The following is a 17,919-nucleotide window of genomic DNA, read 5'->3' on the forward strand; positions in this document are numbered from 1 at the left end:
TATTGTTACGTTTCAAATCTTTCACTTCTTAAATATTCTAATCCACCGCCCACAATGTAGATCAGACGCCATAAAATTGTTCTAATTTAATTAATAATTTTGAGTTTAAACTTTAAATATATAAATATTGCATTCAATAAAGAGAAAAAAGTTTTACTGTCTTCTTTAAAAAAAAAAACAGTTTTATTATCCATTACTAACACAGACAACTAAAATAAGATGATCTTTACCAATAATTGGCATGAGTGGTGTGGATTCACTTCTCTTAATTACAGTTTCGGGTTTGAGAGTTTTATAAACAAATAAATTGTGGTTAAAAAAGAAAATTCTATTAAAGTTGATCAGTCAGATTTTTTGATGAAAATTAATCATAGTAAAAATATGAAATTGATAGATAATTTGTACCAATGTTATGGTGATAAAAAAATTACATCTTATACAAAAAAAATGATAATCTCAAGTAAGATATACATGCATTTTATAAAAATAAAAAAAAATCAGAGAATGTATACTGTGCACAATATTGTGTTTATTCATCTGTTTAAAATTGAAAAATGAAAGAATTAAAAATTATCTTTCATGGAAGGACAAGGACGACAAAGACTATCGTGAAGAATAAATAAAAAGTCTTGAAATAAACGTTTAATTCCAAGAATAAAAAATGAGGGTGAAACAAAAATTAAAAAAATATTTTAATTGTTAAAATAAATTTAATTAACTTGATTTTTTAAAATTTATACTATATTTATCATTTAATATCTCATATAATTTATCTATTTTATTAATGACGTAACGCTTTCATAATATGTATCAACAATTCCTTATTGTACACTTTTGGAATTTTTATTTGTCAATGAAAAGAAAGTGGTTAATGAAAACAAGCTATTGGCAGCTCAAGTGTGAATTGCACTCCAAATTATTCACTGAAGCATCTAAGAAACTACCCATCCTTCGAATAAACAAAAACAATATAATTCGAAAACTAGAGGCTTCTAGAACATGAAAATTCGAATCACCATACTGTACAGGACTATAACCCTGTTGACTAGACTTAATATCTGTTGGTTAATCACTATTAAGATAAAAAAATACTTTTTAGTAAATCGTTAAATTTGATGTTGAAAAATATCATCAATTATTATTTTAAAATATTTTTTTAGTAAAGGATAAAAAATTTGTTTAAAATCTTTTAATATATATTTCATTGATTAAAAAAATTTCTAAAACTAAACGATTTTGGTTGAAATCTATTCTTAAAATTATTTTTAATTTATTAAAAGTAAATAGTTTTCTTGAAATTATTTATTAATACTTTTTTTGGTAATTTGGAGTATAAAACTAATTGGTATATTAACTATAAGTGGTAATTTGGTAAAGAAAAATTATTAGTACGTAAATACTTTTTCAAATAAAAATTAAATAATTTTCAATAAAAATTTTCACTTTTAATTATTTTAAATATTCATAATATTAAAAAATATTTAAAAAAATTCTGTAAATTCCTTCTGAAAGATAAAAGCTAGTTACGACACCAAATATACCATTTATACAAAAATAGTTCTACAGCGAATACGATGTTCTTAAACCAAAATACTTAGATCATATTTAATCTTAAAAAGTGTTAAAGATTTTAATTATGGGAGACAAGATAGGTATTTCATGAAATTGAAAGACAAATTTACTTAGGTTAGGTACAATTTTTATAAGTGATAAAACTCTCTTTCAGGATTGTGTGTGTAAGACCATTTAATTGTAAATTTTCCTTTTGAATATTTAATTAATAACTACTCTCTCCGATCTCACAGCAACAAAAATTTCTTATCTTCTATATTTTAAATATAAATAAATTTTAATTAGCTATGTTTATCTTTATTTAATAAGACTCTCCAAAATATCTTTTATTTAATAAAGTTAAAAAAATATTTTATGTTTAATATTAAATTTTAATGAATGATATATAGTTTAAAAATGATATTTATTTTTCAATTAAAAATAATATAATTTAACGAAGTTACCTAATTTTTTTAATTGATATAAAATATGTATTTTTTTTTTTACTTATAATTACTACCAGAGTCAATACTTATCTAGGACTATTTAGAAAACAACATAAAAATAATGTATAAAAAGCATATGTGAGGAATACCGTCATTCGTTAACCTAAACAGTCCCAAAACCACCGAAAAACCAAGTGGTATATTAACTATAAATACAACGCATTATTATTCTTCGAGCACACAGACTCATTTGCTTCCGAAAACCGCGAAGCTAACTCCTAAGAAACACACATACATACGAGGTAAAAAAAAGAAAAACAGTACCATCACCATTATCTTCCAAAACATGACCAATGATGTTTCTTGTGTACAATCGTACGAGCTTGAACATGATTCCCACACTCTCATGAATGTTTCCGACCACCCAAACAATAATCCGTTTCAAAACCCTACTCATATCGATGACGTGATTCAATTATTTGCATGCGACACGGAAGCGCCTTTGGTAGCGCGTGAGGTGTACGCGCCTCGGAAATGGAAGCGCTTCAGGGGCGTGAGAAGGCGGCCGTGGGGGAAGTTCGCGGCGGAGATATGGGATCCAAAGAAGAAGAATGGAAGGGTTTGGCTCGGGACGTATGAGACTGAAGAGGAAGCTGGTTTAGCTTATGATAGAGCTTGTTTCAAGATGAGAGGTAGTAAAGCAAAGTTGAATTTTCCACACCTAATTGGATCTCACGCGCCGCCTGAGAGAGTGAGTGTGGTGGCCGCACGGAAGCCGAACTCGCCAGAGCCTTGTTTCCTGCCTTCCCCGCCGCCGGTGACCGAAGATAGCTCACAGCCACAAGGGTTGAAGAAAAGGAGGAACCTAGCTGATTTACTTAATAGGTTAGCCAAGAACAGAAGCCAAAGTATGAGTTTAAATTGAAATGAAGCAAATTAATCATCTGTCAATGTGTTTAAAAGAGAATAAAATAAAATAAACATGAACCATTTTAATTATATTGCCTTAAATTCAGGGATTTGTTCTTAACTTTTAGAAAAATATTAGTATAATTGTCATTGTTTCATTGATGGATGATTATTGATGAACAAATTCATATAATTAGTTCAAACGAGTTTTATACCAACTATATTTCGGTTTGAGCGAATACGTGAAACGAATCTGAAAGAGCTCCATCATGCTCTTAACTGTTAATTCGACTTTTTTCCTTTTTCTTTTTTATAACTTACATCAGTGGTTAGTATGTAATTGCCATTGAAGTAGATATTTTGGCTTGAACATGAAAAACGCGCGAAAAATTTTCCTCCTCTAATTTTGTACAAAAAATAATTTAATTAATTTTTGTCATTGTTGCTATTTTATAATCCATTTTTCATTGCCTTTTGGTTTGGGTTTCTAAACTCTTAGAAAAATATTAGTATGATTTATTTATTAAACAAGACAGGTAATTCAATGCAGTTTGATCTTACACTTGTCTTTTTAAATGAGATAAACAAAAATATTTCTATAAGTTGCTGGTAAGTTTTTTGATAGGAAGAGGAAGATAATGACTCAACACTTGAAAGATTATGTTTAGTGATTTTGGCACCAATTTCGATAGTGGTTTCTGCAGTAGTGCTCTATTCTGTTATGAGCAATAGTGCTCTATGCATTTGTAATTCTGTTAGTCCTATAGTGCTCTCTATTAGTGCTTTAGAGATTCTGTTATTAGCTTTTGTCTTGTAGCAAAAGCATATGACTATATATATTGGAGGTGTATTAACAGAAGGATATGTAAAAAATGATAAGGAAATTCCTTCCCCCAGTGTCTTAAGCTTCTTCCTCCGTCTGTATTCTGGAGGCTTGCCTTGGTCTTTGAATTTCAATGCTTAACATTTTTTCTGCCATAAACATTGGAGCACTAGTTTTCCCTCTTTCTAAATTAAATGTTCAGAAAAAAAAAAGTAATAAAGTGAGTCTGATCATTGGTCATTGATGACTATTGACGAACAAATCAATTGATATAGCTCAAACGTGCTTAGTACTATATTTGGGTTATCTTACTAAATTCTCTAAATCTTTTAATTTGACCAAATATGTGAAACGAATCAAAAGGTGTTCAATCTTGCCCTTAATAGTTAACTCCACTTTTTTTAAAGTTACACCAGTGGTTATTGAAGTAGATATTTTTCCTCCACTGTCAAATTTTGCCAATCTTTTAAATTAAGAAATTGAGCAGTAAAAACTTTATATCAACAACAAATATAGTCGGAGTATAGCTTATAATATGAACCTAAACTCGCCGGAGCCATGTTTGCCACCTTTGCCGACAACGGAAGATAGCTCACAGCCACAAGGGTCAAAGAAAAGGAAGAAGCTAGCTGATTTGCTTAATAATAAGTCAATTGATTGGTGTTAGATAAGTGACTTAGACTTTAGTCACAATAGATGTTACACGTGTCCCATTAGTGTTGTCAGTCATAGTTTGAGTTGTAACCAAGCTATGACTGATGTATATAAATAGATACATAGGAGTTCCATGTAGACATTGTTGTACATTTTTAATTCATTCAATAAATAGAGGATTCTCAACTTTCTTAGCTTGGTCTCTATTTTTCAGTTCTTTAATTTTGAAGGACTTTTATCAAACAATTGCAGATTTGTTCATAACAATTTTGCCAAGAAAAAAAAAAGGTTAGCCATTTCTTACAGCCTGGATTTAATTTTGGGTTTTTAAACTTTTAGAAAAAAATAGAATGATTTATTTATTAAATAAGATAGGTTCGATGTGAATCCACACTACTAGAAAATTATCTTTTTACATCGGTTAAAAGCGTCTTTCTACATCGGTTATCACGCGTCATTGTAGCCGGCGTCGTTGAAACACACGCGTCTTTCTACATCGGTTGCTCGACCGTCTTAGAATGTCGCGGTTCAAAGACAGGTCTCAAGGGATACCCGTCTTAGAATTCTGACCATTCTACATCGGTTGTCTTAATAACCGATGTAGAATATCCAGAATTCTACATCGGTCTTGGTCGAGAAACGTCGTAGAATGGTACTCGATCATGGTAAAATATTCTACATCGGTTGTCCTAATAACTGATGTAGAATGTCCAAAATTCTACATCGGTCGTGGCCGCGAAATGTCGTAGAATGCTACCCATGGTGAAACATCCTACATCGGTTTTCCTAATAACCGATGTAGAATGCTTAATTTTTTTAATTTTTTTTCCTTTTTGTTCCTGAATGGCAATAACAATGCAAATATAATTGAACCTAATGTGTATGAGACTTACTTTATAATTGAATTAGGTTTTATAATTACATATAAGAAAGAATGCCAATTCAGTAGCATATGCCCTAATATTTGGATTCCTAATATGGAAAATCTCCAAGATCAACTTTCTACCTTTGTTTCCATGGGTGACCAACACTCTGTATATGTATCAAATGACCATACTACAAAAATCAAAAAGACAATTAGAACAATTTCGCAGCATGAACAAGGACAAAGCTATTACATATGTGAAGAAGATGAGGGTGAACAAAAAATTTTGTCACTTGCAGGGTCTGTTCCCCACCCCCCCCCCCCCCCCAAAAAAAACTTAACCAAATCCGAATCTCTCATTTGCTTCATGAATGGCAAGCAGTAACCTCCCTTCCAAATGTTGTTTAGATGGATAATCTGGAAAATCTAATTGATTGAAATTGCATAAAAAAGACTCTGTTTTACTTACTTGAAGATAAGTGATCAAAACTCTCATATGCCTTATGTATCTGAAACCTCTGGGCACCTGAAATTCCTTGAAGAGCGCTAAAACCCTCCAAAGGCACCTGAAATTTTGGTAGTAAAAATCAGGCCCCCTAATTATATAATACATGTTTTAATAAACAAAACAAGGAACCATCATCATTTGATTATTCTAAGGGTGATAGTCACTATCGTCTTTTGAGGGAAACAATTATAGTTTAAATCTAAGGTCTATATTGAGAGGAACAAAACTGTTAGTGTGTCTTATCTCCATCATAAGCCTATTCAGTAAATAGCAGTCACACTTCAGAACTTAGATCAATATATCAGTAGTTCTACTTATACTCTGCTTATGTTTTCTTGTACTTGGGGAATTGCATTAGTATTTACTCTTGCAAAAGTAAAATATAACTAATTCTGAAATGTGTATGTAAATATGAAATCTCAGGAGTGCTTTTTCACTAAATTGTATAGATCGCAGTTTGTATGATGATCCAACAATCTCCCTCTCATAAATCTTGCAATTCCAAAACAAAGAAATGTCCCCTCACCTGCACGTCGTCTAACAATCCACTCCCGAATTCACCACCAACCACTATCATCTTATTATGAATAACAACTGTAGCATGCTATTCACAAATAGTGATAGTTAAGTCATTTGCCAAAATTGCTTAGAAGTCATAAAACTTCTAGAAAAAGACTCAGGAACAAATGTAAAATATAACAAGAATCACAAATTTACATACATAGGATCTAGGAGTAGGCTTATCCCCTGAAATTGACAACACCATCCAGTTCTTTGAGTTGCCCGATGTACAAGTATGCTTATCAGGTGCAACAGATGAAAGCATTTTCTCAAAATGACCACTTGTCCCTGTAACTTTATCACCCTGAAAGAAGCTTTATTAGTGGCCACACTCATTATTTCAAATTCAATGCCAATTCCAAAACAAAGACATATCTTATGATACATTAGCCTTATTTTTTGTTTTACTCCCCAAGGTACCTGAATGAGAGGACTCTGGTCAGAAGAAAAAGGAGGAGAGGGTATCTGAGATAAGGCCTTAACATGCTTGAATGCTTTAGCCTCTGAGAAACCTGTCTCCTTTTTAGTAATGTCAGGCATAGGCACGCTGCTTGCCACTTTAGAAGCAGCTAAAACAACTTTAGAGGCAGCTGAACCACTTTAGATTGATATATACTAATATACTACTAACATAAAATAAAACTATATATAACTTGCTCCAATGAAAGACTTCTCCATCATCAATACTTAATTTATTTTTATCAAAAAAGAAACTTCATGCACAAAAGGTTTAGATAACAAATAATTTAAGTAGAATTGCTACTCAATTTATGTCACAAATTCATGTCACAAACCATGAGTTAAATTTTTTTTTTATTTGAAATCATGTATGAATGAGTTAAACTCTTGAAACAAATATTATTTTTGAAATTTTTCATTATAATTTTTATTTGGATAAAAAAAACCTATAAACAAATTATATACATTAATTAGGCAACCATACGTCTTCTATTTTATTCTAAAATAGAAACAAACGGGTGATACAGGAAATACAAATATTCACATTATTATTAGAAAAAAAAAACTAAAAGTTTTAAAAAAACTGAATATTAAGCTTTGTGCTTAATTTTAATTTCCTAATTTCATTAAATAACAATCATATTTAAAAAAATATCAGTGACTTAATGAGAATTCAATCATAATATTTAAATAGAAAAAATAAATCCTTTTGCTAGGTGTAGAGATAAAAATAAGAGGTGCCAAACCTTTTGCTTTACGTTGTGTGTATGCATTAATTCCTCTGCACCTAGCTAGTGTATAATAAATATATGCCTAGGCACTACTAGAGATTTTGTTTTTTTTTTTTTTTTTTTTATTATTTGAAAGTACTACTACTGCACTAATATATAAGCTACACCATCCATGTACAATAATGCCTTTTCAGCATCAAGCAAATATCATTATTTTTCCTATATGATTATATTAACTTGATGTAAAAATAAATTATAAAGAGAATTTTTTAGATATGATACCAGGGAATTAGAATCACATTGGCGTTTAAGAAAAAGTTGTTACTCATAAGAGTAGCAATCACCTATCAAAGGTTTATTTAATTTGTTAAAAATTATAGTATTAGGTAATACAAATATAATTGGTTTATGTTGATCTAAAAAACATCATGGGACAAAGGTTAAATGAAGATCAGTAAAACAAATTAAATAAGAACAGGCAGATCCTTCTTCACATTGTGAAATTTTCTATCTAATGTTCACATCATTTAAACTTCATGTAAGAGCTCATCTGCCTATAGCTCATTTAGTTTAACAAGGTCAACTTGCCTGACAAGGGAAAATTTTCAATACCAGAGCAGAAACAACCTTCCAAGGAAAGATAATTCTCCCAAACATAGTCGTAAGTTGTGATACCCTGTAAAAGAAAAAGACAGCTTAGAATATACATGTCAATAGGAGGAAAAGTTCATGAATATACCTTTCGTATCAGGATCATATGGAAAAAGAATAATTCTCCCAAAGGTACAATTGCAAGGAATGAAACTGTTGTGCATATGGTCTGTTAAAGGATTGAATATTATGTGAAAAATAGCAATTCATACTTTATTGAAGCGAAAATAACAAGAAAGAAATTCTTGGTAAAGAACATTATCACTTAGGAACAATTAACCACTCAAATAGTTAATGATGTTCAAAGATTGGATAATGATAATTACTTTAAGTTTATGTTGAATAATTTTTGGCAAACACAACCAATAAATTTTCCAATCAGGATCACTAACCAACAACAAAAGAACTAATTTTTTTAAGAAAAAGTGTGTATGAGATTGAATTGAATGTTTTATATCAATGCATATTTTGACATTTCAAGCCAAATAAGGGGTCCCATCAGTAGAAAGAATCCATCATTTTAAGTTAACATGAGATGTGCACCAATAGAAGATGCAAATGAAAAAGTCTATTGAAAACCCATACAAGGCTCATAGCTCATTATGCGCCATTCCTGCAAACAGAACTCATAGCATATACAAAAGTAGCATTTGTCAGGTAAAGTTTATTTCAGTTTATCCTATATAAAAACGGAGAATAAAAATCTGAAAGAAAAAGAGTGAATGTACCACAATAATAGCAAATGGGACTCGAGAGAAACCAGCTCCAAGTTTTTCAGCTATCTGATTCTCTGTACCTTTCTTATGAACGAAGCATCTGACAAGTACTGCAATCCCAACTCCACATTCAATTATAAGCTGTGACATGTGTCAGCATTAAGTAAGAAAAATACAAAAAATTCTAATCTGGAAGGAATTTTCTCTGTGAAACTGAAGGACCAGAGGAGGGACAAGGAACTAGATTCAAGATGAACTTTATGCAACTTACCCAAACTAGGCTCACTGCCATAAGACACACAAACGTGATGTAATTCTTCTTTATTGATTTAAAAAAGTGACATTGATTTATTCCATATTAATATAAAAACTTACCCAAACTAGGCTCACTGGGATACATTGTCTCCCAGAGTTTTTCATTTTCCTCTTTGATCTGGTTCCCTGAGTTGAAGATACCACATTCTGATCACCTACTATTCTCCCATACACTTCCATGCAGACTGTTTTGTAACGCACCTGACAAATTTTAAAAATAATGATTTTTTTTATAATCAGCAGGGAACTTAAGTGTTTTATGGCTTTGCAGTTGCAGACTTGAAATTTATGGCTTTACAGTTGTAGGCTTGAAAATGAATTAACTACATAAGGGCATAAGGAAGGATGCAAAGAATTCCAGCCATCAAAATTAGTTATATATTTTATTGTATTAACTACAAAAAATAACAAGGAGGGTGAGCCCTGGTGCAGCGGTAAAGTTGTGCCTTGGTGACTTGTTGGTCATGGGTTCGAATCTGGAAACAGCCTCTTTGCATATGCAAGGGTAAGGCTGCGTACAACATCCCTCCCCCATACCTTCGCATAACGAAGAGCCTCTGGGCAATGGGGTACGAACTACAAAAAATAACAACCACAAGCTTTTCCATATAGACTTTTGTAGTACCATACGGTACACTATTTACCCTCAGTGCCTGCCAGTTCAATCACACAAACATCTGCAGGGCCCTCCTTTCCATCCACGGGAATCACAACACCCTCAATCCAATCTTTAATAGCATCAGTGATGTGCGAGACCACCTATTTTAAAACACCAATACCTCATCAAACCAGTCTTTATTATCCATAGTCCCACATAATAAAATAAGTAGCCTTAGCTGATGGAATAATTCTTACAAAAAAACCAGGAACTTTAATAAGCTTAGCAGCTGCAATTATTTTCGTTGTTAGCATCATCAGCATTATTTCAAAAGGCATTAGAATTAAATTTCGAAGCTAACACAGAGTGCAAACCTGGATACACAACGAGCAGGGGTTTTCTGGCCTCATTCTGTAGAGTACGTGAACCATTCAACCCTATCAATAGATGAAGACTTCTCCAAATACTTCTTCACCAAGCAGAGATAGAGACACCTCTTGCATGATATCTGTAATTCAAATAATCCTTCTCATGAAAGCAAGTCTCACATTCATAAATTAAATTAAACACTTATACCAGGTCTGGGTCTTCCTTTATTTCTTTTTCTTCTCCCAATTAACACACACTGACTCTGTCTCTCTCTCGAACACAATGTCAAACTCCACCACCGGCACCACCGCGGCCTTACCACCAAAGCCCACTTGGGTACTTCCATACCGAATCGAGAATCTCCGCGAGGTCTACACCCTAAGCTAAAAGCTCGGCACGGGCCAATTCGGCACAACCTTCCTCTGCACGCACAACGCCATGGGATGCCCCTTCACCTGCAAGTCAATCCCGAAGCGGAAATTGCTATGCAAGGAGGACTACGACAAAGTATGCACCACCTCTCCGAGCACTCCAACGTCGTTCGCATCCACGACACCTACGAGGACACCGCCTTCGTGGAGGCTTGCCACTGGCTTGGGGTCATGCATAGGGACCTCAAGCCTAAGAACTTTCTCTTTGATACTGTTGAGGAGGGTGCTAAGGTCAAAACTACTGATTTTGGGCTCTCCGTGTTTTATAAGCCAGGTTTGGTTGCTCTCTCGTTAGATTTGGTTTTTGTGGAGGATGCCGAGGGGAGGGCTTGGTCGTGGGTTTTGGTGGAGGTGGGGATTCCGATGATGTCTTTGAGTTTTCCTTGGCGGAGGAGCTCGCCGATGCAGTCGACGACATGCTTGGCAGTGGAGCTGGTGTTGAGGACCATGCCGGACTTGACATACTCAACAACCTTGTAGGCGGCAATTTTCTTGAGGTCGTCTTGGGTGAGGATGACGAAGGAGGGGGGGTTGATACTATTGAGGAAGAGAAAAAAGAATTAGGGTTTTTTGTAACTAAAGGAGACAAATTAAAAAAAAAAAAGATAAAAATATAAAGAGTGAGAGAAAGTCCGCTGGCATTCCTGAAGCGCTCATTCTACATCGGTTCTACAAGAACCGATGTTGTAATTCATTTTCAAAGACGGTTTCACAATTCCGTCTTTAAAATTTTAAAATTATTTACAAAATTGTCACTGTGTACTTACAACATCAGTTTTTTACAACCGTCGGAAAACCCGCGTCGTAAAAAGCCATTTTTCTGGTAGTGCCAATAACTCCACCAAGCATGTCATTAATTAATATTGGGTTATTTTAGTTAATCAATAATTTTGAGTTAAGTATTAAGTACACAATTGTTTAATATTTGAAAGGATATTACTATGCATAAGTAGATCAATCTAACTCGATCATGAGTAAGATATTGTTTCTAGTAAAAGATCCAGGTAATCTGAAAGATGTGTGTTTGATCATGTTTCAATCAATTGAATTGTGTTGGAAAAAAAAAACCATTTTAATTACCTTTATTTCTAGGTTTTGAAACTATTAGAAAAATATTAGTATGTATTTATTAAATAAGGCACGTTCAATGTGAATTTGATCATTGGTTACTGATGATTATTGATGAACGCATTAAAGTTTAGTACTATATTTGGGTTTGCTTAACTCTCTAAATCTTTTGATTTGGCCAAATAAGGGAAACAAGTCTAAAAGTACTTAATCATACGCCATTGCTATTAACTCCATTTTTTGAGCTTACACCACTAGGAATGAAGATGTTCATTTTCTAGGAATGAAGATATTGGAAAATATAAAAGAATAAAAGAGTAGGAAGATAAAATTATAAAGCTGCTTATAGAAAGGGATACTAGGCTAGTGTGTAATATATTAAAAAATGGTAAAATTGTAAATTTAATTCCCTTATTTATCTCAGAGTTTGATTTTGGTCTCCTTATAATTTAATTCATGAATTTAGTCCCTTGATTTTTTGCAATCTTGTTATTTCAGTTCTCAATCCTGAAATTGGACGTTGACTGTTAATTGTTTACCTTGACTGCCACATGTTGCGCTTTTATTGGACGTTGAGCGCCACGTGTTATTATTTTATTGGAGGTTGATGTTAATTAGGTGCACGAAATTAACGTCCAATTAACGTTCTACCATAGATGCAGAGGAAATTATGGCCGGAGAAGAGGAGGAACCAAACTGGATGACCCCTACAAGAACTTCCTAATTCGAGGGGAACTACCACCAAACGAGGATGAAGCCCAATGCTTCAAACGGAAGACCAGGTACTACATCATCCTTGATGGCGAGCTATTAAAAAAAAGGCTGATAGCGCCCGTGCTAAAATGCCTAAAACAGTTAAAAGGCAGACTACGTCATGAGAGAACTTCATGAAGGGATCTACAGTCTCCATACTGAAGGGAGCTCCCTAGCCACCAAAGTGGTAGGAGCCGACTACTACTGGCTAACACTCAAGGTAGACGCCTTTGACTTTACCAGGAGGTTCAGATGACGTCAAGAGTTTGTTGACGTGTCACTCACTCCTCCTGACAATTTCCACAGTATGATCTCCCCTTGGTCATTTGCCATGTGGGGAATGGACATACTGGGATCACTACCAAAGGCCCCATGAGCAGTCAAATACTTACTAGTCGTCATCAACTACTTCACCAAGTGGATAAAAGAAAGACCACTACGGGAAATTTTGACCAGCGAGGTGGAGAAATTCACCTAGAAACACCTTATCTGTAGGTATGGCCTCCCATACGCCATTGTCATTGACAACAACACTCATTTCAAAGCTCATACTTACTAACAAGGCTAGGCATCAAGCACCTAGTTACCTCTGTCGAACATCTTCATACCAACGCTCAGTCAGAGGCAGTAGACACTAGTAGAAAATATAGAATTAACATCGGAAGATTAGCATCGATTTTTTAAAAACCGATGTTAACAAAAGTGTGGTGGCATTTTTGTAAATAAGTCGAGTTAGTTGACATCGGTTTTGTCAAAACCGATGTTATCTACCTGATGTTAACATCAGTTATTTAAATAACTGGTGTTAACGTTAGGTAGTTAACATTGGTTTTGACAAAACCGATGTTAACTAACTAATGTTAACATCGGTTTTTTTAACCTGATCTTAACTACCTGCGGTTGAAAACCGATGTTAACTACCTTAGGTCAACATCGGTTATTTTTAAAAAATCGATGTTGTGATGTTGATAAATTAAAAACCTAAATTACTTCATCCTCCCGCGCGCTAAAACCATATCGTACTTTCTCCTTTCTCCTTCCGCCTGAGCACCGACTGCCACAAATTGCTCGTGACTGCAACCACATTGTTGTCAGCTATGATTGCCACTGAAACCCTATCGTCACTGCAACCACATTGTTCTCAGCTATGACTGGTCATGACTCTTCTTTCTCAGTCCCAGTCTGAGTTGCCTGTGGCTGCCACTCGAGGTCAGCTTCATATCTTCATTCTTTTTCGTTGCATTTAGAATCTGTTTTCTTTTCTTTTTATAAGGACATTGTTGTCGTTGGACTTTGTTTTATTGGTTGGGGTACGAGTCTCTGTTACGTTGTTGATTGGAAGTAGTTTGACCTGTTTGTTCTTTTGCTTTGCTCGTTTCACATTTTCTGTTCTTTTGAATCTATTAGAAAATTATTTTCAGTTGGTCTACTATCCTGGGGTGTCGTAGATTCAGTTCCTTCTTCATTCAATGTTTTGATAGTGGGGTAGGGGCTGGTGGTTATATATGTGAGTTGTTTTCCTAACCATAAGATTTATTTGATAGTGGGAAAGGGAATGTAATGGTGGAGATGTGGGCAGAAGGGTTTCAGAGGTGTTAGGCACAATGGATGGTTTTAGGGATTTCGATGAGTTAGGAGAACACAAAGGGCTTTGCGTACTTTGGGTCAGAAAGCAAAAGCTTTGGTGAAGTAACCCGGCTTCTGGTGTGGCAGGTATTGGTTTTGCTGACATATAGTGCAGTTGCGAACAAAAGCTTTAGTGTCAAAGTACATGCTTGACCAGTAGAAGGAGGTGCCAAGCCTAACCAAATTTGGTTGAGGTTTAAAGTGTCCTGTCGTTGGGGAGGAGTGGTGAAGATTGGAAATCTGAGGCACAAAGAGTCAATTCTGTAAGTACAATAAGCCGTTTGAGACTCTGAAAGTTATTTGCATGATTTCATCAATTTCAACTTTTTATTTGCATTCACAAGGTCTTGCGTTTAAATTTGTAGGTTATGTTTCGTTCCACTTTGTAATCTGAGCCACTGTTGGATTATCTGCCAAAGGACTTGTAACATACTTCTCTTGTACAGCAAGTGTTGAACCAATTGGCTGAAGGTATGTCTCTATTATAGGGTCTGGATTCCCAAATATCATACTTATGACCATGAACAAGAACTTCTACATGCCCAAATATGATAGCTGTTGGTTTTTTGTATGTGAAATTTTGTAACAGAAAAAAAAAGAACACTTAAAGCCTATAGTTTAGTTCAGTACCTGCATTAGTTGACTGTGCAAATTGGACTATAATGACAATGCCTCATAATGCAATATAATACCTTATGTTGGAGTTTACTATTTCCTTAATGACATGTGAAATTTAGTATTAGTTAACAAATGTTTTGGTTTTTTGGGTACTGAATAATTTATTTTTAAGTTTTTCATTGATTTTGTTCATGAATCGTACGATATAATCGATTCATTGGTGTTTTGGGTACTGAATGATGCTGATATCCATTTTTGAGAAGTTGCCACTTGCCATTTGATTATCTTATCCTACTTGGTGGTGGTGCATTTATTTTTATTTACAAAATAAGGTTTAGAATAACATGATTTTGAAAGCAAGAATTTGGGCCAAAAGGGAACCTTAACCATTTTGATTTGATATAGTCTTATGGCAAAGGCCGCTCCTTGTATACTTAAATTCGCATATAGTGCCAAGTAGTACTAGGTTCTGCTTTTACGATAAATAGCATTTAGGTTTGAAAATAATATGTAGGACAAGAAAGTAACTTAAGAACTAAGAAGCACATCAAATTTGAAATAAGCACGCCTCCAAAATCACTGTCCTCATAAAATATCTTTTTTCTTCCATTGAATTTTTAGGTGACCACTACTATTCTTCCACTGACTTCTTTCTCATCAATGATTCATACGCTGATAAATTGGTTGTGATTCATATAAGGCAACTTCTTTTTTTGTATCAGGTGATGATCATTTCTCCAATATCAATGATGTATATATTTTAATTTGTGTATACTTGACAAATGAGAATTGATTTTAACTATAGCTGAGTTTTGTTATATATATATATATATATATATATATATATGCAAAAATTGTATGGAAGTTGAGTTAATTTATATATATATATATAGAACGTACTTGTATGGAAGCATGATATGTGACTGTTGTCTAGTAAAGTTGATGTTGTCTGAAAAACTTCATGTTTGATCACACACACACACACACAGAAGGTTTTTGCTTTGATGCATAATGTAGTCCTTATAAGGACATTGAAGTACCCAACAATATGCAGGGTTTTTACAGTGCTTTGTCTCATACAAGTTCTGTATATTCTTTTAGACAAAATATGCATGTGTCATTGCATAAGCTTCGGGGACCTATATAATAAAGGTTGACATGTCTGATACATATATTATATAGGTTTTTTGTCTCCTGACCATTGTAGCATGCTAATGAGTCATCAACTCTTATCTCACATGCTGCAACTGATTTATCTCATTCAGACTCTGACTTGGCACCTTTTTCAGCTTCATTACTTGTCAATAACTGAAGCAAGCATTTATTTGTCTCCAATCTCCACTGGTGTCCATGTTCTCTCCCATGATTAATTTGTCATTGTCATCAAGAATGCTTACTATTTGTGTAGTGCTTGGTCTTAATTTTGGGTCAGAATGGGTGCATGCAGCTCCTAAGCTTACCAATGTCATTAACTCCTTCAAATTGTACTCTCCATTTAGTCCCATATTTGCTAATGCCTCAAGTGGCCTTTTTCTCACCTCAAATTCATCAACCTTGTTTACCAATAGCACCTCAGGTTGCCTAAAATCCACAGCCTTAAGTCCACTTATAATCTCAAGCACCACTACACCAAAAGTACCTAGTCTTGGGCACCACACACACACACACACACAAAAGTTTGGTAAAAGTTATGTTGTTCCTTGGACCTTGAAAAATGTTACGAAAAACAGTTGTTTTACTATTTTCAAAAAATGCAAGACAGTGAATTTTAGTAACTTCACTGCAACTGTTTTTAATTTAAAAAAATTCTATTAATGAATTTTTGAGTGGTAAAATTTATGAAGGAATATACCTATTAGGGAGTGTCCCTGTAAATTTGGGTGAGAATCAGAGTTCAAATGATATTCTTATAATATTACAAACTGATGAAATATGAGCTTATAGGAAAAGTGAAATTTAATTGAAATAATTGTCTTATATATGAGTGAGTTAATTATCAGGATTCCATCTTAGAAAGAGGATATCCTCATTTTGTGAGTGAGCTTGAGATGATTTATTGGTATGTCTTATTGAGTTAAATTTTATTTAATTTTTTGAAAGTAGCTTTATCATGTTGGGTAAATGTCGGTTTTACGTTTATAATTAACATGTTGGATATGTAATGTTGTTCATATGGTAATCTCATTGTTGAGGAGTGTTGTCCAATACGATTTCATGCTTTAGATAAAAGAATGAAGAGAATAGTATCTTATATAATATGAATAAATAGAAGGAAAAAAGAATAGTATTTGTGCTCTTGATATATAGAAGCAGTTGTTGGATGAAGCTTCCTAGAAGCAACTAATGCTATTCTTGCAATATTATTTCAATTGATATGTACTTTACAATAACATCTCTTATAATGAAGACCTCTTGATTTCTTGTTCTAGGAATATCAAATACGGCTAGTAGGAGTTGGGTTTTTTGTTGAGCAAGTTGGTTCCTTCCCAGGATTTCTGTTGCAGTGATCGCTCCTTTATTTTCTTGCTGCTATTTTCTATTGCCTATTTGCTACTGGAGAAAGAGTAAATTTTGACGATCCTGGTGAGCTTAAATATATGTATATTTGCCTTTGAACTTGCAAATATATTTTAGAACTTTGTCCTGGCATACTAGTCTTGCTTTTGTGGATACTGGTATCTTTGGTGTTTTGTGTGGTCTTGCAAACACCACTAACCACTAACCAAATGTATGGAGCATATCAAGTAAATCGTGTTATATTGTTAGAGAAAAAAATATATGATCTAGCATAAATCATCAAGATTAAAATATACACAAATGTGGCCTTTTATTACTATCTTGAGAACTAAATTACATTACATCTATAGTCCTATCCTTCCCCAGGAAAGAATGGTGTAAGCTAGCTAGCAAGCAAGCAAGCACTGTTTATAAGCCCCTTTCCATTAGAGAATGTTAGGAAGCATTTTTTTTTCCTTTCCATATTGTATATTCTAGTTCACTAATTACCTTTTCCTAGCCTGCTTGCAATATAAGCACATGAAGGCTGCGACATATTTTCTGCTACTTTCCTTAATGAAATGTGAATATTGTCTCAGATACGCGTTGCTCACACAGCTGCACCCATTTCTCTATTCATTTTCTTTATTGTCCAACTTTTGTCTTTTAGGCTGGAGTGATTGAAAGGTAGGACAGGATAAAATTGCCTATCATCACCATCACTATTGTTGTAGTTGTTGCTTTTGTGAATCTAAACCAAGTTTAGCGACT

General features: G+C 33.8%; 3 protein-coding genes across 5 annotated transcripts; 1 reads left to right on the plus strand and 2 right to left on the minus strand.

Moving 5' to 3' along the window:
- The first annotated feature begins 2,204 nt into the window (after nucleotides 1-2,204).
- Nucleotides 2,205-3,003, plus strand: LOC114406518 (ethylene-responsive transcription factor 1-like). Its single transcript, XM_028369234.1, has one exon. It carries the CDS (start codon nucleotides 2,344-2,346, stop codon nucleotides 2,920-2,922), a length of 579 nt encoding a protein of 192 aa, XP_028225035.1. The 5' UTR covers nucleotides 2,205-2,343; the 3' UTR covers nucleotides 2,923-3,003.
- A 2,209-nt stretch (nucleotides 3,004-5,212) lies between these two features.
- Nucleotides 5,213-7,362, minus strand: LOC114406519. Of its 3 annotated transcripts, XM_028369236.1 has the most exons (5): nucleotides 6,738-7,362; nucleotides 6,478-6,621; nucleotides 6,283-6,360; nucleotides 5,718-5,814; nucleotides 5,213-5,439 (listed from the first exon to the last, which is right to left on the minus strand). In XM_028369236.1, exons 1-5 carry the CDS (start codon nucleotides 6,855-6,857, stop codon nucleotides 5,378-5,380), a joined length of 501 nt encoding a protein of 166 aa, XP_028225037.1. In that variant the 5' UTR covers nucleotides 6,858-7,362; the 3' UTR covers nucleotides 5,213-5,377. The 3 variants fall into 3 exon arrangements, with proteins under 3 accessions (XP_028225037.1, XP_028225038.1, XP_028225036.1); XM_028369237.1 differs by lacking the exon at nucleotides 6,283-6,360; XM_028369235.1 differs by lacking the exon at nucleotides 6,283-6,360 and having other exon boundaries at nucleotides 6,478-7,362.
- A 9-nt stretch (nucleotides 7,363-7,371) lies between these two features.
- Nucleotides 7,372-10,252, minus strand: LOC114406520 (protein S-acyltransferase 21-like). Its single transcript, XM_028369238.1, has 6 exons — nucleotides 10,162-10,252; nucleotides 9,834-9,948; nucleotides 9,250-9,390; nucleotides 8,887-9,015; nucleotides 8,247-8,327; nucleotides 7,372-8,183 (listed from the first exon to the last, which is right to left on the minus strand). Exons 3-6 carry the CDS (start codon nucleotides 9,367-9,369, stop codon nucleotides 8,073-8,075), a joined length of 441 nt encoding a protein of 146 aa, XP_028225039.1. The 5' UTR covers nucleotides 9,370-9,390; nucleotides 9,834-9,948; nucleotides 10,162-10,252; the 3' UTR covers nucleotides 7,372-8,072.
- Nucleotides 10,253-17,919: the final 7,667 nt, after the last annotated feature.

This window comes from Glycine soja, chromosome 3 (assembly GCF_004193775.1).
Source record: "Glycine soja cultivar W05 chromosome 3, ASM419377v2, whole genome shotgun sequence".
Taxonomy (NCBI): Eukaryota; Viridiplantae; Streptophyta; class Magnoliopsida; order Fabales; family Fabaceae; genus Glycine; species Glycine soja.